Consider the following 27,879-nt stretch of genomic DNA (forward strand, 5'->3'; position numbering starts at 1 on the left):
CTGTCAATTCAAATAAAGATATATTTTTATATGTATTTATCGAAAGTAAACATGGAATTACTGGTACTTTATATACTTTAATCTCTGTGTGTATAGACTTATGGCTGGTAAAAACGCGATGAAAGGTATAAATAATATTTTTACAGAGAAAGTGTTGGGTAATTTTTGTGCACGGCTTAACTCTCTACGGAGTAACTTCCATATCCGAAATGTAAGATATTATACTAGTTCGAATCATTGCTTAATTAATAGTTGAGAAAAATAAAAGAAATAAAGAAATAACTAATTGCCGTACAAATTACACTGCAATCAAAACTATTAATTAAATTCATACATCCAGATGTTGCCAATCAAAAGTACTAATTACGATCGTATCGCTAAGTGACATAAATCAAACGTAAATTGTTTTTGGGGTATATACTCACATAACTTTTAACCGTTAATTTTATATTGTACATCAAACGGTTTTAATTTCCGTTCGTTGTGTTTAAAACAAGATTAATGCAAAAGTTAGTCAATGGCAAACAATGTGCATCCAGCTCTGTGTCATGTGCATCTAAGAGAATTTCTCAAAGGTTACATCTAAGAAAATTATTCTCAAAAAACATAATTTTACTGCCAATCTGACAAACTTCTAAAGTCAAATTTATATTGTGTTTGGTGTTATTATTCCCTTGCGTTTCGTATCATAATTGTTTGATTTCATAAAGAATGTATTATCAGATTTTTAACACTCCAGCAGAAATTTTTTGATCTTTGAACGGAAACATGGAAGTTCGATTACTTTATTTCACACTAAAATCGTGAAATTGACAAGGGAATGCTTATCATCGATTTCAATATCTAAGGTTTAAAGATTTTTAACCCATCGGGCCAAAACTCCGCAAAGGGATATCTAATTGAAAGGGTTGCTCTTGTTGTTTCTAACGGTTTTCTCTATCAAATGGCACCACGCTGAACAACTTACTGTGGCATGCAGCTTTTTTTTTGTTTTTAGGTTGAAATCTCATCAAATATTCCATTGATATTCATTATTTTTCTGCTGTACGAAGTGTTTTGATGCTATTTGATGACACTATCTTTCAATGCATTTATCGTCAAATGTTTGATGAAAGTGAACACAAGACCCATAAGACCCTATCGCCAGGGGGTTGGTTCAATAAAGAAAAAAATAGACTATATTTCAATTGATCTCTGTTTTCAATGGATAACTAACATTTCTTCTGTCCATTTCCATCAAACATCACTCTTTTAATTTGTATTTCTATTGACCCATATTTCCTAAGAAAATCTTGTTTCCTCTGATCGAACTTGCCCCTCGCTTTTCTTCATTTCTATCCGCATAGAATTACACCGCTTAATCGTTAGATGGCGCCAGCGGCTTACACGCGTGTGGAAATCGACTAAATGTTCACTTGATTGAGCGAGCCCATACCAGTAAGGTAAAAAGGCCGGTCTTAGTGTGTAATAATGCTTTAGTATCGTAAACATGTGGAAAACTGCCCCAATAAGTATCATAATACTTACTTTGGGGACTTTCTTAAAGCAATGCTCCACCAACGACAATGCAAAACGACTTTACGATGACTTGTTGAGGAAAAGGGGCTACAACAAACTCATCAGACCCGTTGGTAACAACAGCGATAAACTTACTGTCAAGCTAAGTATTCGACTTTCGCAGCTTATAGATGTGGTAAGTAAAACGATATATATACTTTATTTACATTATGTACACAAAAACTTCAAAATCTGTGTTTTTGTTTTTGTAAAAATTTGTGTAAAGAAATCCTATACTTTTATCGATCAGAACAAATACTGTACCATAACAACTAACACGTGCAGGGCCACATATGTATAGTATATATTAATAAATGTGGTATTTTTAGAAACGGTAGCATATTGTATATCTATTAGAAACATGTAAGAGAAGATATTCTTTAAAATGTAGTTATTTTGTTATACAAGTTACAATAGAAAACTTGTTTACATTTTGTTATTGTGTTATTACCCATATCTTATTGTCAGCTATGTTTGTAAATATAAACTTTTCTTATATAACAGATTTGTAAAAAGTTTATGTAAATATCTTTCATATTGATTAATTAAGTCTCCCATTATATAGCAGAGGGTGAAATTTGATTATAACTAATACATTTATACATTTATAGTTGCAGTAACATATTGTAGACTGGGGCGTGTCTTCCATTTGTTCTATATAATAAAGTAATTATGCCCCTTTATTCAATTACATAAAGTATGTTAAAATTTGGTTATAACTTATATCCATATATAGTTACAGTTATATGTTTTGAGTTTTTCCATGATTATAATCATGTAATTGTGTCCCTTGGGGTTATTTTTGTTATTAGTTTTAATTTGTTTATGTGCATGAAAGGCAAAACCCATGAATCAATTTTAATAAATCAAAATAATGACAGCAAGGTAATAATAAACATCAACTACAAATAAAGCAAATTAAAAGTAAATATTATTTTGTACACAGGTTAACACATTAACATTAACTCTCTGTGTGTAAAATAAATACAAAGTATAAAGTTGTCATTGTAATGCATTAAACAGAGCTATACAAACTTTCGTTTTATATTTAAAAATGTGCTGTGGCATCATTCTTAAATTGATTTGACATAGATTTAAGTTATAAAGTCACACAATATTTAACTTAAGTTATGGTGGACATAAATATATGTAAGGTTTCAAATTATTACCAAATTGATTTGATATACATTTATGTTATAAAGTCACACCATATTTAACTTAAGTTATATATATGTAATGTTTCAGATTATTACTAAATTGTGGGGAAAATTGGAATTGGTGAAGATATACACGTTTCTCGATATTTCGAAAATTAATTGCTCAGTAATGACGTTATTTATTAAGCTTATGTAATTGACGAATCAGTGCTAATTAAAATTAATAATGACAGAAACAAATAATACTAATTTCAATTAGTATAATTGTTAGTCATTGTGTTAAATATAAACAATCAGTGTTTAAAGTCTTATATCTGTTAATCTTAAGTAATAGTTTTAATAGAATACAGAAGAATAACCGATCAATACACATGACTAATCTTTGATCATAACAACAGTTATCTAATTCAATATTTGTTATTTATCGGTGGATTAATCAATTAAGCGGTTCTAGTCATGTGTTAATCCACGAAGGCGCCAAATCTATTAATAGAAGCTTAAACACGTGGTACTAATTATATTTTACTAATACATAGATTAAAGTCTAGATTTACAATAATCGGTTCAAGTGGATGTTATGAATAAACAAGTTTTAACTCGAAATATCAAACAAAACAGTTCTTTAAGAATCGAAATCTTTTTGACTTGAACAACTATTATTAAAGTTATTATGAAGTAATTTGTTTTTACATAACGTCAGATGAGTTATTACGTTTACAGTTTTTGCATATAACGTCAGTTGGGCTATTATGTTTACGATCTTTGCATGGAACTGGACTGAAATGAAACTGGGTTTAACGCCATACTGTTCTGCACCGACTGGGCATACACCATACCGTGGACTTTGACGGAAATTTTGCCAGGATAGCGGCGCTGTGGCCTACTTTTATTCCGAATTCCAACTGCTAAGGGATATTTTACGTGCACGCCAATACGTACACGCATGGTACCTCGTTTTGTCGTCAATCTGAACGACTAGACACACTTCCTTGCCAGGCCTTCCGTTCTGCACCACTGACAAGAGGAAATCACGCCAGAAAAATCCGGAGAAACACATTGCATATAACGTCATTTGGGCTTTTACGTTAAAATTTTAAAGCCCCCGTCTCAGTTCAATATAGCATACATTTCGAAATGTATATAATTTTAAAGACCATAGTTCATATTTGTTACGAGTAATGACACATGTCGTCCACGAGGCGGAGTATGCTTATTCATATACAATGCGTTATATCACTTCTTATTAGAATAGTTAATCTCAGCGTACATTCTTACCCCTGGAATAAATTCAGTGCAGCGCTTAAAATACGTTTCATCAAGATCAAAAGATACTTCCATCAAGTGTTATCAAGTTTACATCAACTGCTTTATATATTATATTGCTTGATTAAATTTTAAACTATATTACAAATTGCTAGGGTTGTTAGATGATTAAAGATAGTACAACTCCTCAACCATAGTCGTGCTGCATCCTAAGGTCTGTCATTGAGTCAACTGGCGTGGTTTCGATTCCCCGGTTGTACGTGACAAGCAGTAGGGTCGCCTGTCAAACCTCGTGGGTTTCCCCCAGCCCCCCCCCCCCAACTGCTAGTCCCGAAATGGCCTAGTTTGTGTCGAGTTGACGTTAAACCCGATTTCTCACTCTTTATCCACCATAGTGTAAAATGACGTCACTTCAGTTCCATTATGGGTATCGTCAAGAGTTTATATGAAATTTGGCATACTCTTCCGAATCACGCAAAACTGTCATGAAAGTAAACACATTGTTGGTATATACCTAGAGATGGCGGGGACAGTGTCTTGTCCCTATATTTTGAAAGTAATTTGATTTATTAATGTCGTGATACACATTTATATCCTTATTCATCTTCAAATGACCTTGGCAAAACCCTGCTGATCTGTCATTATACGACAATTAAGCAGCAATTTAAGTATCAATCCATTTCCTCTTGGATGGTATCTATTTCCTATTTTAAGAAAAGATTTATAAGATAAAAGGTGTGTTTTGAAATACACTAGATGATCAACCCATCATCATTAGGTAATAATAGCTCAGGAAGTCCAAAACAATAGGAATTCGGATTGATTTACTTCCCAGCGAACCACTGACTACCTTCGGAATTAAAGTGTCAATCTCGATGATATTTTGGAGAATAAAACTGCTTAAAGTTGCAATTTCATATTATTAAGTTATATTTTTAAAATGTATTAAAATAAAGCCTTAAAATAGATGGTATCTATAAACAGTCCTACCTTGTTAAAGAATAATCCTATTAATCCTATAATTCACTATTGCCAGTTGAGAAATTGGCAAAAATATCATTTTCATCGACAAATTCAAACGTTTGAAGTTAGCTACTCCATGGTGGAGAATAGAAAACAAGGGAGGTAATTGTGTTATTATTTCCGGTGTAAATGAGTTTTAAGTGTGAGAATGACACCTATGATCGTATAATAGTGAGTTGACAACCTATTAAGCAAAAGACATAGAAAAAATTATGTTTTGACTTTCTTAGAAAATATGAAATTGTAACTTTAATGTTGTGTTAAAAGCCCTTAGAACCCTCTACCTTAGTGCCGAGGAATTAACGCAATATACGCGATACGTTTTCAAACATCTTTAACCCGTCCGTCTTCATCTAGTGCCCCAGGTTGTATTATACGGTGTCTGGATAAAACCAAAATTTTATTTTATAAAAATAACGTGTAGGTGGAATTTACCTTTGGCTATCATGTACAGCACGTGGGTAATGCACTGTATATGCCTCTAAAAGAATGGCAATAGATTATCGGGTCACCCAACAAAAAAATTGATCCGAAATATTAAAAGGGTTTCGTGTCCGGATAAACGGTTTTGAAGTTCACGTTCAAACAACTCAATATTTTGAGCTGAAATTTTGAGAAAAGGTAAATATACCATTCCTCTATAGTTCGGCGCTTAAATTCCATACATACATGGACATTTATTTCCGATACTCAGTTAAAATCGGAATGGTCCCTTTAATGTATACTGCCAATTTATATTTCCGAATCTGTGGTTAGGTATCAGAAGGCAGAGATTCTTAAATTCCCAAGTTCTATTAAATTCCCTAGTTCTATTAACTTTCCTATAAATTCCCTAGTTCTATTAAATTCCCAAGTTGTATTAAATTCTACCTCAATGACTAAAGCATAGAAATTCATACTCACTAATAATTTGAAAAAAAAACCAACTAATTTTTATTTTGATTGGCTTTGACTGTAATCATAGCAGCGAACGGAAAGTAATGAACTTTTTGACTGACTGGCATTAATCTTTCAAAAGACCGAAAGTCTGATGTTTTTGCCTTGGTTTTTATTAAGTTCTAAATGTACATGTGGTATATTAACTATTTCGTGTTCTTATATTGCCTACCAAACCAATAACCAAATGCTTACGTGTGATCCGGCAACCTACACTATTTACACAAATATATTGATACAGATTCAATATCAAGATTGGGATCCCTCCATTTGCATCTGTCAATCACATTGTCGTGGAAATGTCTTTTGATTCCAACCACTTAAAAAATAATCTAGATGAAGCAAGCTGGCTGTGCTGTTTGATTGATCTATCGAGATGGAACACTCACGACGAGTAAGAATGGTTGGAGATTAGAGAAATCGTATAACTGTGCCACTGACAGATTTTGTGTGGTTCAAATCATCGACCTATAACAAACAAAGAATTAGCCATTTTTAAGTATTCCCTAAGTAACCATCACTGATTCTTGTCGTTACTTTGACATTTTTCAGAAATGGCTGCCAAACACAAGCTTCTGAAAATAACGGTCATCAAAAGACCAATGAACTACACGCCATCAGTTTAGTGTTTCTTATGAAAGCTTTTTGGCTTTATATATAACACACCATGATATACTTAATTGTCAGAAATGTATTTTTTATTTCTATCATTTTTGCCGGGATGTGTGTTGGGCATCTTTGGTTTACGAGCTACAATCTATGTATGGAAGCCTGGACGTCTGGTGTTGGATCCCATGCAGTGTTGGCTGAGAAAGTTCAGAAGGGAGACCCTGCAAGGAACAGCGTCTTATGTTTCGAATGGCACAAACACCCAGCGTTCAGTGTACACGTTTGCGTGAATCTAAAGATACTGTTGGAATTAAAAAATAAGAGAATGTCGTAGCGCCACTATAGGCGAAACATTTTCCTCACAGACACTACATTAACGTTTAACCCAATTTCATTTCGAGGGCGACACTTCTTGGGGGCGGCAAATCATGTAAGTGCATACCAGAAATGCCCTTATAATATTTATGGACTAGCCCCCTTGGAGACGTAGTTACTAAATCACTGCTCCTTCCCCAAAACCTGTTTAAACCAGTTCATATTTCAGCAAATAGAGAGGGTAGAATTCTGATTTTTCCAGGATATATTATAGGATTTTTTTTATCAAATGGAGGGGTGAAGGGGAAATAAACATAGCAATTTTACATATATAAGTTGATTTAATAAATGGTTATTTAGATAAAGTGTTATAAGTATAAAGGATTGTATTTTTAAATTTCTTTAATCACAAAAAGTCAAATAAATGAGCGGAGGCACTGAACAAAGCAGTTACAGTATACAGGGGTTGGATTCACTGAAACCTTTGCCCTGGGGCGCCGCATGGGCTTGTGACGGGCCCTGTTTGTTAGTCCAAAATGACCTAGTTTGTGTCTAGTGAACGTTAAACTATCTCTCTCTCTCTCTGTCTCTCTCTCTCTCTCTCTCTCTAAAGAAAACAATCAAATGAAATGAAGAGGTTTGTAAACATTCAATACAGAAACATAGCAAGTACCAAAGATGCATTTAAACATGTCCAATGAAATTAAGAAATACTGTTTTAATATTGAATTCAAATGTGGGATCATAAAATACAGCTGTCGGAGTGAAAAGTTCCAATCACTTTGGCTTGCAAAATAGAGGAAAATGGGATTCCATACTTCATATAATTCCGACGATAAACGAAACCTTTCTAACTAACGGTAAACACTTAAACAATCGTGCCAACGGTGAACTTTTTTTCTGGAGTTATCCATATAAAATGATTAAACACGTAGAAATCCAGATAAAAAAACTATTTGGAACTCAATTTCTCCAATTATTTACTGGGAACCGACAGGAAGGTATGGTTTATAGAAATATGTTTTTATGGCGTTATGATGATTGACAGTAACGTGTTGATTATAAAAAAGATAGTAGCAAGAGATAATCACTATTCACCACTTCTAATAGCTGTTCAAATATCCAAATTATATCGTTAGAAACCACTAAAGGTGGCAAGTAGGCGGAGAAGATGATACGGTTGCCAACACCGATAGTTTCAAGAGTTTTATAAGTTTCACTCTGCCGTTTTACACAAAGTATAGAGTTCTACGCATATTTGAAGATTCATTGAATTGTTGTTATTCGATCGATTCTGTTATTGTAAAAGATTTAGACACAAGATAAAGAAGAGATTTACTATTTTATTTATGAACATTACAAGATTCACAGCAGAACATTTTAGGTATCTAGACCCATTTTTTTTAAATAGTGCCCGAAAGAGTAAGGATGTCTTGACATAATATGCGATCACATAATTCGCTTGACCGCATGTGAAGTGTGTGGCTAAGACGGCCGGGATAGAGGTGAGTAGATTCCCCGAGGTTTGGCATATGACCCTCCCCCTTACATACAAACCTGTAATAGAGAGCCCCCCCCCACACACACACACACACATTAAACAATTTTTAAGCCACCAAACTTTACCAATGGCATATCTGATTACAGCATAAAATAGACTACAGATGTACTGATCATCAAATTATTCACCCTTGACCCAGACGAAGAGTTACCGTACTGCTAGTCGCTACAGACACGAACAATGTCAACAACAGTGATGGTGGAGCGGCCATGTTGGATGAATGGCTTTACAATAAAATTAATAAATATACATGTAATAAAGAAGTGCAGCAGAAACGGTACGCCCCGGAGAAAATGGTCAACATAAAGAAGGGGCAGAACATGGACTCTTTGTCATTGGTAGAAAAAAATACCCTTTTCAGCAGATCCACATCGTCAAAAAAGAGATGTGCGATCTTTTGGGCTGCGGGACCGACGAGAGAGAACCTGATCAACATTTCGGTAGCGGCTATTGGTGCCCAACGATATGGCGACGGAGTTGAAAGGGGAGACTGGAAACGAGAACGATAGAAGAGACGGAAACTGAGGACTTTCGGGTATATCTTGTTTGTGGTAATAAAAGTGAATTGTTACTATTATTTTGGGGCGTTAGACACTGTCGGTTACGTGGGTATTTATTTAGGAAATAATTAGGGTAAAGCAATATTTTGTGGAATATGGTTGGTAAGGAACGGTTCTGGTTGGAACATTGCTTGGTTTTGTCTGACACGTGAGGAATTGTTACCGGTTAAACATTGCCCGCGAGGAATGGTTTAGGTGTATCATTATCCGTGACGAATGATTCAGGTTCAAGCATTCGCCGCCGAGGTGTGGTTTAAGTCCGTGATTCTATTTTTCTTTTCCCTTTTCAACCAACCAAACTTTCCCCACACAATGAGATCATAAAGGCCGAGTGGCGGTATGCACAGGAATAGGGATATTAGTCAAATATCAAAATGGCAGTTTGGGTGGTTCTCCATTCAATCAGGTAACGCGTTTTCCGATAGTTTTGGTGAACTAATCCTTACACTGAAAGAGACCATCTCTACCCCCCCCCCCCCGGCTCCAATCCCCGAACTCTCACTGATTGGAAACCACTGTTTAAGCCAAGCTTTTTCAAACTGAATCATTGCCTGTGAGAAATGATTGAGGAGGAGCATGCGGCTATGAGAAATGGTTTTAGGTGAATCATTACTTGTGAGGACTGAATGGGGTGGGAAACATTGCCTATGAGGAATGTTTTTATAGATGAAGCATTGTTTGTGATAAATGTGTGTTGGGTGAAATATGTATTGCGAGGGAAAAATATATATTTCAATATGATGGTTTTAAGAAAAAGAAAAATATAAAGATTATGTTGGCTTTTGTTGTATTATTAACGAAGTTGTGGTGGTGGGTTGGGGGTGTAACCGGGACAGAGAACCTTGCATATTGTGTCCAAGTACATACATCTACAGCGTAAGGGTGGATACTTAGAATAGAAATGCGTCTTTAATTTATAATATTCACAAAGTCAAGATGTTATCAATATTGCCATGATCACATGGAATCGATTTACAGATCTCTAGAACTTCTGAACCCCCTTCATCATGTTTTCTGATATTTGACAAAAGATATGACTTGAATAACTATCTATTGACATCAATAATCAGAATGTCTGGATTTGTGTTTTAGTCTATTTGAACATGTACCGTGTGTAGGTGGATTAAGATATTATCGATATTAACTCCTTTGCACTCATATTGATACGAAAATAAATAGTGTACTATTGAATAAATCGTTGTTCCTACACATATATTTTTTTCTTAAAGCCAACAGAAATATGAGTTTTGCGTTGTACACCTATTATCTAGATTATAAAACCAAGTAGAAAATGTGTGGACAAAAAAATAATTAACAACGGCAACTATTTGAAATACAGACTCATGGATTGCAATGTGATAACGTCAACATAAAGTAGGAAAATGGCGGGAAAAGGGATTATTCTGCTGTTTAACGGAAGTTAGAAGAGTGATAACTGTCTCGTTTTTAAACCACTTTCTGTTGACCTTTCACAGATTACACACATAAATCTTCTTTACCTTGATATATTTGATTTTCCACTTTGTTCGTCGGTCCGGGAAATAACTGAATATATCTAAACATACAAAAGATGTTGTGCATTCTATAGAGAATTGCTTCCGAAAAAGATTGTTTTGCAACATTATCACAAATTGATAACGCTAACGACTTCTTGGGAATAATTCGTACATTTGAATTACATGATTTTGGGGTCTTTTGTTTTTAACAATACAAGGAATAAATTTCAAAATGATTTTATACTAATAGGAAAAGAAACCCCAACATATTTTAGAATTGCTGCAGCAAGTAATTTTCATATCATCAAGATGAGGATTATGATGCTGATAATGGTCATCATGATTGTGATGGATAGTCACACATTGTGGCTACTGACAAGTTCTTAATAGGAATAAAAATAATTAGTGTGATGATGATAATTAATGGCGAACAAAACATATTGAATACATGACTCTTGTGACCACGTCAGTCGTTAATCATCCGCCATCTTTATACAACATGGCGGCCGATTAACGGGGGAGCGTTCATTAAGTTAAAATGCCTTTGATTGCTGGTCCCCAAACTCAATTTGATGATCACCATAGATCTAATCAAATGCCACATTCAATATTGGAATCTGGTCTCAGTAGGATATCGTTGGTTCTATCGCTAGTGCCACTTTTCATTTCAATCTTAATAAAGGAAGCGAGCGTCTGATGGCGTAAACAAGGCTATCTTTATTCACCAACTTACTCAGCCTTGTACAGAAGACGACTAGCTTAACTATAATTGCATATAGTCTATAAATAGTCAATATTAGCATCATGATGATCTCAGTTTCTGCAGATTTACGATGCCCTTTGTTTTTTGCCGTCATTTAATTAACCGCGGACTAAAATAAAGACGACTTCAATTTAGAAACATGTTTTTGTCTCCCAGAAAATCTCTCTTCGCTTAATTGATGAATATGGAATGAGAAATAAAAAAGGGAAGAAGTTCGGATTCACTTGAATTTCGTTATCTTTATTGTTATTCCCTGGCGAATAAAGCTTAGGTAGTGGCATATTCTGATATTTAAGTGCCGTAAAGATTACCGGAGTAATATAACGTTATATAATTAATAGTACTAATACAGTAATATGCTCATTTATGGAGCAAATGCGTCGTACATGTAAATTGGACGTTTTAAAACAGAAAAATCCTTCTTCGAGGCCCGCAAAGTCTCTATTTCCTTTGGAGACTGGCATATATATCTGTAATCCCACGCTGACGAAAGGGTATTCCGCCATTGAATGCCAAATGCTAAAAATCCAGAAACTATTTTTAAAAGATCAGATACTGGTAAAACAAATCCCAACTAAACTAAGTCATACATGGGCAAAGAGCGTGCGGATAGGAAATTCAAATTTAAACAAAAATAACATTAAATGCGCCATGTGTCAATATTACAATCAACACTGTCAAGATGGATGGATTTGTCTGGGAACACTACAGGAAACAAAGAATGAAGAAAGGTTATATTATAGTATTACATTATTCTGTGGGGAATACGCAAGAAGCGCACGAATTCATGAAATATACTATAACCAGCCACCAGGTGAAAGTGAATACACCTCTTTAATAAAGATTTATCCTATGTATATTTTCTCTATGGCAAGATTTAAGACAAATGTCTAGGAATATGAAGTAAATTGTTCTTTTAATCAATTGGACATAAAATCTGGTGGGATTTTACGTCTATTTAATATCTTTAGCAAATCTTTGTTCGACGACATATGTTGCTGATTATAAGTCTAAACCCAGTATTATCGGAGTTCTTTTTCGGTACAGGACGACAGATCAGATGGCCTAATTCGTAGTCAACGCGATTTATTTTCTATTGGTAAAGATTCTTGTCTCCGGCCTAGAAATTAGAATGGTGGAATCGTATCATAAGACATCGGTCTAATCATATTCTGTTAAAGTATTCTTTTTCTTGAGAGGTATTGGCTGTCACGAGTAAACAGGATAACTAGTAGAGTTACATTTGACTAAAACCCAACACCTACTTGGACCGACTCTACATCTCTTGGTACTTGTAATCCATCAAATTCACCATTGATTTAATCTCTGTTTTCAATCTGTTCAATACTAAAACCAATTTCGCGGGGTCAACCACGAGCGTTACTCTGACCACATTTACAACCTAGAGTTTATTGCACTCCTTTCAGTAAGTTGATATTTGAAGACACCAATTGGTCTTTTTATAATTTATCAACCTTTTCGTAATTTCTCATCTGTTCTGTTGCCATAGTTGATGGCCCATAAAAAAAATCCGTACAGCTGAGATCTGAATAATTATTCTAAATCAGACGGAATCTTTAATCTTAGTGTTGACATCAGACACGTTGTAGTTTGCAGCCCCTTTGAAAGTGACAATTTAAGCATATATAGCTATTTTAGTTTGATTTATCAACACGTTTCCAATGGTTGCCCGTAAACGTTTTTACAATCCAGATCTGAGTAATTGTAGAGCGTCAATTTCTCTCACTTGTTACACTAACCTTGTGAAACTTGCATTTAAGTAAATTGAAGAACTGTTCACAAAAGATATTTATTTTTCACACAAAAGTTATAAATCTTAGAAAACGAATTAGCTAATGGAGGTGTGTACTTTATTACAAGAGTTAGGACCACTTGTTGGTGACAAGATCTTTTGTATACCAGGACCAGAAAGCATTACATTACGATTCCTTAACAAAATTTGCAAATTTATCATTGAATAAAATATTTATTTTGTAAAAAATTAATTCATCTGTTGACAGGGAATTTTCCCCTAAAATTTTCTTATTTTATCTGAATTAGAACTTACACATTTAAAACTATCCAACCTTCTAAAACACTCTGAAATTTAAACGGATATGTACGATCGTTTAGGCCATCTGATACCACATCTCATATGAGGCGTTCCTATGTACATTAGTATTAGATTAAATTGATGGCTACCATCTTCTGAAATATGTTTTAGAACACCGGATACCACTTCCCACGCCAGGTGTGGTTTAGGATTAGATCATCCCCAAATCGCGTAATACATATCGAAAGAAAACATGGTTTAAACGTATGCTAATGATATATTACGGGTGGGTGGGTGGTATAGTGGTTTAACGCGTGTGCGTGAAATCAAAAGATCTGTCATCGAGTCAAGCGGCTTGGTTTCGATTCTCCGGGAGTAGTATCGCCTGTCTAACCTCATGGTTTTTCTCTGGGTCCTTCGGTTTCCTCCCAATGCTAGATACCCCTACCCGCAAGCGAATTATTGAAATAAATTTGTTAGTCCCGAAATGACCTATAGTGTTGTCGTATTCTTATCAAAACAGGGGGGTTGAATGGCCGAATGATTAGTGCGTGTGCGCTGTATCATAAGGTCTGTCATTGAGTCAACTGGCGTGGTTTCGATTCCCCGGTTGTACATGACAAGAAGTAGGATCGCCTGTCCAACCTCTCTCTCTCTTAACAAAGCCGTTTAAAACTATGAAAACTTCAGACACGGCACTAACGGATTCTGTTGACAAGAAAGACATATTAGATATATCCCAATGATCCATGCATGTAATAGTTTTCATCTAGCCGCCATTATCTTCTAATGTCTCAACTACCTCTTAACTTTCTTACCGATCATCTGAAGAAGTTGGAACTTTCTTATAATACCACCTCAGACGGACCATGATACTACATTGTGAGTTCCTCTCTTACTAAGTTAAACCTTTCTGTTAATTGACTTAATTGATTTTTCATCCATCTTTTGTATGTTAACATGTCTTCATAGTATTCTTATTAACCATGAAATAAAGCCATTTGATGTAAATGAATACTTTGAATATCACTTGAAGCTAAATATCTGTGATTTAGGTCAACTAAAATGATGGAACATGTTGAACTGATTTCATATTTCGGTTGCCCATTTTAGAATCGTTTTCGGCTTAAGCTGTCGACTGTGGGACATTGGATCCGCCAGTGGTTTTTTTGCTTTTAAATGTAGACAGATACATATTCCGCAAAACAAATCACTAACAGTTTATGTTTTACTTGTGTATACCGAATTAAAATAAAGTTATATACCATATACTTCATTAAAATAAAGGGGTATACTGTATTATAATAAAGTTATAGACCCTATACTTCATTAAGATAAAGCGGTATACTGTATTATAATAAAGCGGTATACTGTATTAAAATAAAGGATAGACCCTATACTTCATTAAGATAAAGCGGTATACTGTATTAAAATAAAGTGGTATACTGCATTAAAATAAAGGATAAACCCTATACTTCATTAAGATAAAGCGGTATACTGTATTAAAATAAAGTGGTATACTGCATTAAAATAAAGGATAGACCCTATACTTCATTAAGATAAAGCGGTATACAGTATTAAAATAAAGTGGTATACTGCATTAAAATATAGCCAGTTGTTGTATACAGTCATTTGATGTATATAAATACTGTAATCGCCATGTAAAATAGAATGATTTGAGGTACATAAATAAAGGTATATAGTGTATGTATCCCACAGTAAAATAAAGTCCGTTGATATAAATTTATGTCAATTTATGTGATATTTGAAATAGTTTGAGGATATAAATAAATACTGTTGATGTAAATACTAGGAAATACTGTAGTGACGTAGAATAGAGTCAGTTGATGTAAAACGAACTGGCGGTATCTGTTGATATCATGTAAATTAGATTCCGTTCTTCAACCCAGATGTCGCTAGGTATTGATAAAACAGCATAAGTCTCGTTATTCATCCAATCAGCCACTATAACAATCAATAAACCCATTTTATTTTTCCTTTTCTTCTTTCTTAAAGTCACTTCTTTTACACAGAATTCGGGTCCACTTGATGAAATATGTCCACTCAACGCCTCTCCTTATTTCGTCCATCTATTTATTTACAGTTTGCGTGGATCTACTCGTCCTGTAGTATGGACTCTAGTATTAGCTCTTGAGGATAATTTGTCAATGTTGATTGCCATATTCTTTCTGTATCGCCTCACTTTTAAATAAGTTCCTTTGATATATTTGGGGCGATGAAATTAAGTAGATCAACATAAATTTTTCAAAATCTATCCAACAATTATCGATTAACATTGTCAAGTTTCCGTATCAAACCCGTGATGACGTTTAACGAGGGCAAATCTGGTGTTGAGAATCACGACGAAAGCGTGTTAAATTGAACAGTTGTTGAGCGAATTATCCCACACGTCAATGTGTAACACTGTCAAATTGTTGGGCGAATTATCTTACATGTCAATATGTAACACTGTCAAATTGGTGAAGCTACATGATAGACGAATATTTGCTAACACATGTGCTACGAAATGAAATGTCATCTCGTCCCATGATAATTATACTCGTATAAAACCGATCACAGATGTGACCGGCTGCCATCAGATATATAAAGTCGATTCTCACTTTAAGTCAATCAATCTACACAATAAAGTTTATTTTGGGTAAATTCGTCGGTTTTCTGATTAAACATGCAATGTGTATTTACAACTTTGAAATAACTACACACACCATCAACTAACAATTACAAATTTCACAAGTCATGTCAAACGGTGAAGCCATATTCGTATCTGGAGAGCATGCGCAATAAATACTATCGGTGTAGACTGGAATAACCAGATGCTAGAGATTGCCATTTAATTGTTGAGACTTCTGACGTATTTCGCCGAACATAACTGATTTGAAATTAGAGTAAAAACGGAAACGATTGAATGTAAATCAGTTTATATACAATCATATTACATTATTATATGCGTCGCAACCCATTTGTGTCACTTTCTAGGTCGCAAATATTAGCGATTTAGCTCATTTAAAATTACATAATAGCAATAGTAATTGTCACCATTTTTGAGTTAATGTAAGTATGAATGATTTTCTGTTGAAGTAACTTCTTTGATTGGCATTTAGTAACTGAACATATTAACACAAGGTACAATTTTATGGATACACAATTATTTAGTATTAAACTCAATAATTGTCTATCAGTAAAAGTGTTTTTGTGTTACGATAAATAAGTTTCGTATTTGAGATACATATAATTTTGTAAGTATTTGACTGCAAAAAGTAGAAGTGGGGCTGACTGAACCACAGTACTTTTCATTCCAGTAAATCCTAGTATATGTATTCAAATATTATACCGACATGTATTACCCATTAAAATATTATTTTCAACATTATGCAAATTAAATTCCGCAAACTTCACATCCTCCATTTTTTATTTTATAAAAAAACAGACGCTCTTAATTTTAGGTTGTTAAGCAACAGTGGGGAATATTTGGACTATTTCGACTATGACCCTAAAAGCAATAGTAGAAATATATTTTGACTATGGCCCTAAAAGTAACAGTATGAAATATTTTGACTATGACCCTAAAAGTATCCATAGGAAATATCTTGACTATGACCTTATAAGTAATAGTAGGAAACATTTTGACTATGATCCTAAAAGTAACAGTAGTAGCAGTTGGCAATATTTCGAGTCATGACCCCTAAAAGTCATGCAAAGTGTAAGGACATGTCGGATGGACAGCTTAAAGTAATTAGCTGGTCATGAAGAAATATATGTGTTGTTTTTGTAATTTCGATCTTGTCTACATTTTTGACATAGCTTTCTGAAGAATCGCAATCAGTTAGATAAACCCAAAGAAGAACTTCCTGTATCAATCACATCCTTGTCTTTTCATTAAATGATAATATCTTCCAATTTTAGTTCTGCTCGTTCTAGTGGTTTTTTTTTGTTTTTTGGGGTTTTTTTTTTGTTTTGTTTTTTAAAATATGATTCACCATGGCATTGCCCTTAATGCAGTCATCTCAATTAACACGGACAGTCGCCACAATCCATACCACTGACGTATCTGATAAGCAATAGTCGAAAGCATAGAATACAAACTTTAAAGGGCCCATCCCGATTTTAACAGAGTGTCAGAAATAAAAGTCTATGTACGTTAGAATTTTAAGCGCCAAACTATAGAGGAATGGTATATTTATCTTGTCTCAAAATTTCAGCTCAAAATATTGAGTCGTTTGGACGTGATGCCAAAACCGCTTATCCGGACACGTAATCCTTTAAAGTTTTCGGGCCAGTTTTTTCGTAGGGTGACCTGGTAATCTATTGACGTTCCTTTAGAGACATATACAGTGCATGACCAACGTGCTGTACTTGACAGCGAAAGGCAAATTTCACCTACACGTTATTTTTATAAGATAAAAGTCTGTTTTTTCCAGACACCGTATAATACAGCTTGAGACACGTATCACGTATATTGATTTGGTTCTTCGCCCTAAGGTAGATGATTTTAAGGGCTTTTAAAACAAAATTAAGCGCTTCTATTCTCCAAAATATAAACGAGATTGGCCCTGTAAGTTACGCATGTGTAAGCTAAATAGATCTATATAGTACCCGTGTTTCTTAAAGTAATATGTGATCAGGATCTGTAATATCTTGGGAAATTGTAGGAGGCGGATATATTTTTTTTATTTCGGGGATGGGAAGGGTATTTACTAAAACTGAAATTTGTGAGTAGAGTTTTCGTTTACTTAAACACTGAAATGAAATGGGGTGTAACGTCCAACTTGTCGGCACCGACTGGTTTGCATAAACAAATTGTTGTGTGCTTTACTATTTGATACACATGAACAAATACACTTGTTACTATTTGATACATATGCACAAATACATTTGTTACTATTTCATACACATGCACAAATACATTTGTTACTATTTGATGCACATGAACAAACCCGTTAGATTCAAAACATTAAGCAAAGAAATATCTTATATAAAAATCTATGTTTTTCAGCACGAGAAGGATCAGGTGATGACAACTAATGTATGGCTGAGACAGGTGAGTTTTTCTGTACAGTAATCACAGGTGAAAACAGGAACACAACTCTTCCAAGATAGCTACCAGTCATCGTCTAATTAACGCGTTTCTCGTCATCACGTTTGTCAGGGAGTCTTCACACCAGATAAATAACATCTTAGAATGGGTTTATGTTTTATAGAAAATGAGTTTCATCGATAAGTGTGAGGGGTTACCGGTAACTTTGTGTAGTATTTATGATACCAATTAAATCTAGGACGTCTTTTGAAAATGTCGTAGTTGTAAATAATTTGCTTAAAGGGGCATTATGTAAGATTAGATAAAGGGCTGGCAGCTTTCGCTATAATAGATCAAAATTGATAATGAAAAGAGAATATGGTGAAAATTTCAGTCAAATTACTCGCTCTGAGCCAATTTATCGCCTTTACAGTAACAGAATCTGTTTACAATATAGAGTGTCCGGTGGCATCGAAAGTTGGTTATGATCTTGGCAAGTTAATTAATGTCTAATTAATAATTTATATAACATTTGACGCATAAAGAAAGACCTGCAATAGGCAAATTTAGATCTTGCATAATGCCTGTTTAATAAAGGAGCAGTTTACTTATTAGTATTTTTTATTTGGATAACGTTGGTCTGGAAGCCGTTGGACAAGATAAATACCATGTGCGAACAGGGTAGCAATTTAATTTGGAGGTTTAAAATTTCAGTTCTTTGAAAACGTCGCTGTTGTAAATAAAGAAGCAAGTACGTTAATTCGATCTGACAAAATATAAAGAATTAAACCCGATGAGCTTAATTCGATCTGACAAAATATAAAGAATTAAACCCGATGAGCTTTAAAGCATAAAGCTTGTCCGAGTTTAAAATCTATATCATTTAATTCAGTACACATACGGATTTTTTGTTTATTTCTTTTTAAGATTTCTACTTTTATCGGACAAAACCAAAACTACGACATTTTACTAAATATATTTACAAATCAAAATCAACCGAATCAAACCAAATCAAATCAAATCAAATCAAATCAAATACATAAATCCACAAGCAGGTGCACATTTTTCGATTTGGTATAGCAATTAAAAACAGTTTTCTATTCATCAGACTACTAGTTTGTCTATAAGTTAATTAGTATTTTATTTGATTAACAACATAACTTCAGCACAAATGTTCCACTCAATACCATCCTGATTTCAATCTTGTTTTTCTCTTCGCGATTTAATAGATTACTTCATAGTCGTATATTTACATTCCATTTGCCATTATATCTAATTACGAAGTTCATTTAAACAAGCTCTCAAACTTTTTTCAAAGATCTAATAAACTTCGAGTGCATTATAATGTCAAACGATCCGTTTTTCATAAAAACACATGACCCAAAAAATCAGTCTTTTCAAATTTCTCGTCTTTGGTGATGTAAAAGCTTTTGGGTTTGTTTGCTTAACACTGTTCTGATGTCTTTTCATGAATTATTTATCCATTCTACAGAAAATTATTTAACTTTATCAATATCATTTTGTTGCTTATGAAAATACACCCCAAGTCGTGTTTCTCGATTTTCTATAACTGACATAAAACCCGTGGTTCTTTTAGTGTTTGGAGGCCATTTTAAATCTATACCGAAGCTTTATATTGGCGGGGTTTTGGCACCATTCTGCAAGTTGTAGAAAATCTTTCCTCGATTTTCAGATAGTTGATCTGGTCATGTGATTGATTTGTGTTGTTAGTCTTTGCTCTTGTTACATGAAAACTATCAAACGATATTATCAAAACTTCAGATCAGTCATTAACATTATGTTATCGTGAAGATGTCTGATAGCAAGGGTTCAATATTTCCTTCCCTATAACATGAGATGTCTGATATTGAATCCTGTCGTAAATGCAATATTTTTTTTTCATGCCAAACATCACCTTATCAATATACGATATGGCTTCCAGCACGTAAATATGGTAGCATTGGCTCCGATTACTTGCGCTACAATTGATTGGGAACTGACTGTCACACTAGTGAATTTATTACTGCCTTGTGGCACAATTTTTAGAATCTGCTTTGACAGTAAAAGAATAAACGGATATTTGGCCTGTGAATTTTGAGATTAGTACTGGTAGCTATCCTGAAGGAGCCTCGAGATGAGATTGCCTGTCGTCTGTAGTAGGCCACGGTTGATTAAACATTAATCTCCTTGGTAAAACTACATTCATGAAATCAGTTAACCTGTCAGGAATCGAACAATGGCCGCTGCTGCCGAAAATAAGTTATTTAGGTTATAACATTGACGAAGTGAGGCATGTAATGAGGGTACATTCAGCTCACGATGAGTTCAAAATGCGAACACTGTGTACCTGTTTCTGGTACCATCACCTAAATTTAAAACTTGGTGAAATCAGAAGATTCTTTTAATAACAATGAAATTTGGGTTAATAATATATTTTCTGTTTCATAAGTACATTTATTAATGGAATATATCAAATGTATTTTATAATATTATGCTGTTTATATTTTATGTAATTTTATTTTGTAACCCTAGCCGGTTATTTATATTTTATATATAAACATGGCTGTTAACATTTAATTTGATTTGATTTTACATTTAAACTACGAAATATCTCCCAGAACCAAATATTACATATACAATTGGGAGAATTTAGCCGCCATTTTAAATGTCCCCATCTTGGATTTTTGCGGTGTTATAAACCGTATAAATGATATAACAAGATCTAAAAATATCGGCAAGTTGGGATGATTTTTGGCCCTAATTGTTAAGTTCAGAAACACCTTAAACCGTACATATATAACAAGATCTGAAAAATGTTCTAAAATCGTATCCGGCGATCAAGATGATTAGATAAATGTCAAGTTGTGACACCCATGATAAAAGATATTATCTGAAACAAATCAGAGCTATTAACTTCGGATTTTATAACCAAGGGTATATATATGTATTGTGATTATGAGAGATATTGCATGTTTTGTATGTGAAAAAAAAATTGAAAACATTATTATACATGAAGGTCTGAACACCTTGTCCACATTCACATTATATGAAGTGTGCTTTTTTTTATGGTCGAGATGACTACTTTCTTTAATAGAGGACAGTGCCACATTGCCTGGGATGGTTCATTTAATTAGTAATATGTTATGGATTAATTAAAGATGCATTATGTAAGATTTAAATAAAATTTGGCAGTTCTTGCTATATTAGTTTAAAAATAGATAATGAAAAATGAATATAGTGAAAATTGCATTTAAATTACTTTATTTTGAGCGAAATTATGACTGTTTGAGGATGTAGCATAGATTGTTTAGCAACGGTACTTGACATTCAAGACTAGCAACGGTACTTGCCATTCGAGACTAAGTCTCGATTATCCATTTTATAGTTAATTTTTTTTTAAATCTTGCGCTTATTTTAATCCGTATAAATCACGTCCATCCAATAGCCTAGAGAGCTGATTATAGGCTTGTCACGTAAGTTATAATTTTTATAACATGTGAAGCCCAAATGAAGACCTGCAGTGGGCAGATTTAGCTCTTAGGTAATGCATCTTTAATGAAAGTCCTTCATGTAATATGAAAGGATGCAGTACAAGTATTATGTTGTATTGCATCTTCATATAGTTATTATCAATACTTGAACAGCTTGTATATTTGTATATAAACAACATTGGCACTGTCCTTGTTTTCAGTTGTTATAAGTATTTGAATTGTTTGAATGATGTTTTCATATATTTTTTGAGGTTATGGCTTGATTACTAACTCTTTTTCTTTTCTATTTTATCTGCATGTATTAACCACCTATGCTTGCTTTTATTTCTACCACGCTCTCCTCCTCATTCTCCTCCTACTAGGAATGGTATGATAACACTTTAGTTTGGTCTCCAAGTGAATATGGTGGCGTCAACAGGTTGTATGTACCATCCCGGGAAATCTGGCTACCCGACATAGTTCTCTATAATAAGTAAGTTAGGGTGAACAACAGTAGGTTGGTTTGAACAGTGTCATTCGGTGTCCTAACGTATGACGATAGCAAATTAATTAATTTCTTTAATTTGATAGTTAATGTCCAATAACAAGGAGATCATTGCTTCGTCCGAGCCAAATGATTTCAATTTTCGCTCTGTGGATAACATATTGATCGATTTGTTCCCTTGTTGCTATTTGGCCAGCTTTATTGGATTCTTTTAAATTTTGGTGTCGGAATATGAATATTCATGATGTGACATTGTACTCTGCCAACCGTCTTTTGTATTTTTAGCCCTTTGGTTTGGTTTCTTTTTTTATATAACGCACGTGGTTTGTTGGTATCTCTGTAACGCTTTACTAATCAACACTGGAGTGCCCTTTACTACTTGAACTTCAAACCTTAGTAGGCACTTCAGCCATAATGCCGTTTGGGCTTCTTTTTGCAAAGGAATGGCATGACATAAGTCTTCAGTGGGACCCGTATGAATACGGCGGTGTCGGACAACTTGAAGTGCCGGTGGATGATCTTTGGAGTCCGGATGTAGTCTTGTATAACAAGTGAGTTATTTAAACAGAGCACTGTTAACGTCAAAATGTCATAAATAATATATATATGTAACTATCCGCGAAGCCGTTTAATATCCTACATAAGAACACCATGAAAGCCCGAATATTTTTCTGGTTAGGATTTTTGATTGGATCTAGTGTATTATATGGATGATTAGACCCTAGACCGAAGTGGATAAGATTGAGAATCATAATCAACTTCCGATAATGAAATATAGTTGACTTGATGCGGTATAATGTTTGTCCCACGTAAATAGAAACACTATAAGAAGACCTATTTTAAAACATTTGTTCAGTCCTTGCTTGTCTTTTTAATTTGGAACCACGGTGGCTAAGTGGGTAAGACGCTGGCTCGCTAGCCCGGAGGTCGCGTGTTCGATCCCTGCATTGGCCAAAAAAGTTCATCGGGTTGTCAGGACGGAGGACCTGGCAAGGACAGCTGTCTATTTGCCTAGTCGTTCGGATGGGACGAGGACCTGGCAAGGACAGCTGTCTATTTGCCTAGTCGTTCGGATGGGACGAAAAACCGAGGTCCCGTGTATACATTGACATGCAGGTAATAGATCCCTAGGCAGTTGGAATTCGATATAAGAGTAGGTAATAGTGTCGCTGCCCGGGCAAAATTTTCCTAATAGCACACTGCCCAGTAGGACATTAAATCCCATTTCATTTCATTTTTTTTTAAATTTCGTTAAGAATTACCTTACTTAACCCTATGACCATAAGAAATATACATTTTGCGAGGTGGTGGGGCGTACCGTCCTGATCTGGTCGACATTATACCGTTGGTTAATTTTGTATTACGCTCAGAAGGCAGGCCTTCATTTTTATTATTGTTTAGGTAAATGATTTTTGTCTCTGACAATTAGTTAACGCGTGCTGGATTTTAGTTTAATCATTGTGGGATGTTCAGCCGAAGGTTCGGTGTCTTCCACTTCGAACTCCGCCAACTCCCAACGCCAAGGAAACGGCAAAGAGACGAAAACGATCAAATTGCAAACAGAATAGTCAATTCTTCTTGAAACAAGCTACTTGGCTATATTCGTTATACGCCACATCATAATGTGTTACGCTTGGTGAAACCATATTATATCCCAATATCAGTACTGGGCGCTTTCACACCTAGATGACTTCAATCCGACAGTAATAATATATCTGGTTATATGAATCATTTTATATGCTTTACCAATATATAATGCTTGATTACATAATATAACATACTGACTTTAACGTTTACCACATCGGTTATATGCAGGCCTTGTCTGATACTGGGGGATTGGATGGACGAATGGTTAACACGTGCGTGCTGTATTATACGTCTGTCATTGAGTCAACTGGCGGAGTTTCGATTCCCCGGTTCTACGTGACAAGGAGTAGGGTCGCCTGTCCAACCTCGTGGGTTTTCTTCGGGTCCTCTGGTTCCCTCCCACTGCTAAAGACCCCTAAATAACCTAGTTTGTGTCGAGTGGACGTTAAACCACATTTCTCTCTCTGTCTGATACTCCGTACGTGTAGGATGCAGGTATTACCGTCGACCAGAGCGCCATATTGAAATGTTTACACCTCATGTATCACGCTTGTTATCTTGATTTTGATAAAGGGCGGGATATTGTAAAATCAGGTCACTACCTCCCAATGCCCGTTCCCACCATATATACGTTACGTCGGCTGAAAACATGTTGATTTAAAATGGTTTATCCCATTGCATATTTAACAACGATTTACAAGGATTTAAAACTACTAAGTTGTTCAGTGGAAGACATATCTCGCTGAATTCAATAACAACTCCTGATTCACAGAAATAATGATTTTTGATATCATTGAAAATCAGCATAAGATTAATTTAACTTTTACCAATGTTTTCCAGTGCCGACGGAAATTACGAAGTCACCCTGATGACAAAAGTTACCTTACATCCAACTGGAAAGGTTGTCTGGGAACCTCCGGCCATCTATAAAAGCTCGTGTACGATCAATGTTGAGTTCTTTCCCTTTGATGTGCAGACATGTTCCATGAAATTTGGTTCATGGACATACGATGGCTACCAAGTGGACCTCGTTCATTTATGTGATGAGATGGCGGAACCGGAAGTACCAATAAAACCTGGTATCGACATACGAGACTTCTACCCTAGTGTAGAATGGGATTTGTTACAAGTTTATGCTCAGAAAAATGTGCGCAAATATCTTTGTTGTCCAGAGCCTTATCCTGATATAACATTCTTCATTGAAATGAGACGCAAAACATTATTCTATACCGTTAATCTTATAATACCATGTGTAGCAATATCATTCTTGACTGTTTTGGTATTTTATTTACCGTCCGACTCTGGTGAAAAAGTGACATTATGTATATCCATCCTTTTGTCATTGACTGTGTTCTTTCTCCTTTTAGCGGAGATTATTCCTCCCACGTCTATAGTGGTGCCTTTGGTAGGCAAATATCTCTTATTTACTATGATACTTGTGACACTCTCTATTATAGTGACTGTAGTTGTTTTAAATGTTCATTTTCGGTCACCTTCAACACATGTAATGTCCCCTTGGGTGAGAAGGGTTTTCTTAACAATTTTACCTAAACTCTTGGTAATGCGTCGACCACATCTAGAACCCGAGAAGCCACAGAAAGCCATGATAAGGACTTGTAATGGAATGGAATTTCGAGATAATCGACCAGAGTCGGGCTATCAACACACCCAATCAGCAGGTTTCAGACGTTCCATGCATGAACAAGAACTATTACCAAGCAGTGAAGAAACTGCTGCCAATGCTTTATTTAGAAATAAATACTATACAGCGGAGGTTGTAGACGCCATTGAATCAGTGACGTTTATAGCTGAACACTTGAAGAATGAGGATAAGACTTCTGCTGTAAGTATTGAGATTGATATTTGGCATCGGTGTCTACTAAATAAGATATATTGATGGCAGACCGGTCGTCATATTGTTCATCATGCTTTGATTCGGATATAATTTTTTGACAAGTGTCCGCCAAATGAACTTGATAACAATACATCTTTTGTGATAGGTTTTGATAGTTCCATTCTTCACATTTACATGTGTGGTGGTATTCATGTTCTCTTAATTCTGATATATATAATATCATGGATCATACTGATAAACTGTCACGTCCATGTGAGGAATATAGTTCGCCTTCCATTTAACTAAATTAAAAGACCTTGGTTCAAAATTGCAACAGTGTAGACAAGTAGTCAAGGGCGACTGCTGTGTTTCACAAACAAGGTATAGTTTTTCGAGTTCTTGGCGTTCCTTCCACAAGAGTCCTACCCGAAAGCCAAGTCATGAAAATGAGCTTTTACCATACGTTCATCTAGAAATGAACATTTTGGATTGATTGCATCTCATTTCATGCACATTTATATTAAAAACATAAGCATAATTGGTCCAGCTGATATAACGTAATTGACAGACAGCCTTCCGCTGGGTCCGTTTCCAATGATACACTAACCTTTAGACTAGATCTAATTATGCACTAAATAAAGAATATCAATTGCTTTACTGTATATATATTGAACATACATATTTCAAGGAAAACTTTGTCTATAACGAATTATAGTCTTTAAATGGGCAATTAGTGACGTTTCAACTTCTTTTGCGGTTGAAGATCGTATCTGCGATTACACAATTTGTAGTAATGCTTATTATATGTTTATTTCATATTCACATTCTATCATTCCAGATCATTGAAGATTGGAAATATGTTGCTATGGTTTTAGACAGAGTATTTCTGTGGATTTTCACAACTGCTTGTGTTGTTGGTACTTTTGGTATAATCTTACAGGCACCAACTCTATATGATGGTAAAGAACCAATCAACCTGGATAAATATACCACCTATTGTTCTGGGATATTATAATGTAATGAATTTATGACTTGGGTGGCGATTATTGTCTTGAATATTTCATCCTAATTTATGACACTACCCTTCAATATCAAATATTATGATATTACCCTTCAATATCAAATATTGAATCCTTATATTAAAATCAACGGAAACTAATATTGCTTTCGTTACACATTCAATCATTGCCATCTATTCTTAGTGATAATCATCACAACTTTTAAAATCCTAAGAATTGTAAGGAACTGTGTCGAAATTTCAGTCCTCTTACACATACTTGTAATTGTCTGTAATAATGTCAACTTAATATTACAGTATTCATATTTAAATATTGAACAGTTGTAAAAATTAAATACATGCTGTTTCGGGAAAAGACAAATCAATCCTATGGATTGTTGTTCAGCACAATAAATCAATAAATACAAATGGAAATATTTTATTGAATACATTCAATATGTAGTAAATTATAAATGAGTATACTTTACGTAGTCAATCATAAAAATTGATTGTCATTTGGACTAGTGATGCCCCCAGACCCTTACTGGAGTACCCGGGCTCCACCCCTTATATGATTCCATGCTGTGAAATCAGGAATTCTGAAAGGAAACCACCACAGTCCATACATGCATACACATTTATGTTGCTGAATTAATTAGGTATGTAAGCCAATATAATATCAAAAAGAGATTATTTTTTTATTATATTGACAGGAAAAGTCTACTTTTATTCAACTCTGTAAATTTTTTAATTCCTTACTTAAATTTTAAATTCTTACATGATAGCAAATCACATATACGTTGCATTTTCCTGTAGACATAACTTGTCTAATCGGTCTAAAATATGTGTTGATTTTAATTCAAAAAGGGTTTAAAATTTAAGTCAAAATCCCATCTCCGCGAAACAAAGAGTTTCCTATGCTTAAACTTACAAAACGAGTCATATTAATTTATTATGAAGTTTTAAATATCATATTTATTATGTTTTACGATGATGTTAACGAAGGAGTTAATTAATGTGTATATGTTACTATTGATTTTGTGATTTTTGTTTTTTGTTTGGAAATAAAGCAAAATTTAATTTTGTGTTTTAAGACTTTGTTAAAGTTAGTATTTTGTATGTTTTATGTACTTTGTTGATATCTGAACAAAATATTTT

General features: G+C 34.5%; 1 protein-coding gene across 2 annotated transcripts; it reads left to right on the forward strand.

Annotated features, from left to right (window-relative positions):
• The first annotated feature begins 1,399 nt into the window (after positions 1-1,399).
• LOC126818192 (acetylcholine receptor subunit alpha-like) lies at positions 1,400-27,819 on the forward strand. Of its 2 annotated transcripts, none has more exons than XM_050545459.2 (5): positions 1,400-1,693; positions 18,308-18,352; positions 22,182-22,291; positions 24,731-25,733; positions 26,563-27,819. In XM_050545459.2, the coding sequence occupies exons 1-5, from the start codon at positions 1,490-1,492 to the stop codon at positions 26,737-26,739; spliced, it is 1,539 nt and encodes a 512-aa protein (XP_050401416.1). In that variant the 5' UTR covers positions 1,400-1,489; the 3' UTR covers positions 26,740-27,819. The 2 variants fall into 2 exon arrangements, with proteins under 2 accessions (XP_050401416.1, XP_050401415.1); XM_050545458.2 differs by lacking the exon at positions 22,182-22,291 and adding an exon at positions 22,745-22,854.
• The last annotated feature ends 60 nt before the right edge of the window (positions 27,820-27,879 follow it).

The sequence above is a fragment of the Patella vulgata genome, chromosome 4 (genome assembly GCF_932274485.2).
Source record: "Patella vulgata chromosome 4, xgPatVulg1.2, whole genome shotgun sequence".
Classification (NCBI taxonomy): Eukaryota; Metazoa; Mollusca; class Gastropoda; family Patellidae; genus Patella; species Patella vulgata.

Bases quoted from the DNA above. Each gene is read 5' to 3' on its own strand.
- LOC126818192 (XM_050545459.2), top strand. From the start codon at position 1,490: ATGTGGAAAACTGCCCCAATAAGTATCATAATACTTACTTTGGGGACT. The intron at 18,353-22,181 runs GTGAGTTTTTCT...TCCTCCTACTAG, and splicing joins CTAATGTATGGCTGAGACAG to GAATGGTATGATAACACTTT. The intron at 22,292-24,730 runs GTAAGTTAGGGT...AATGTTTTCCAG, and splicing joins GACATAGTTCTCTATAATAA to TGCCGACGGAAATTACGAAG.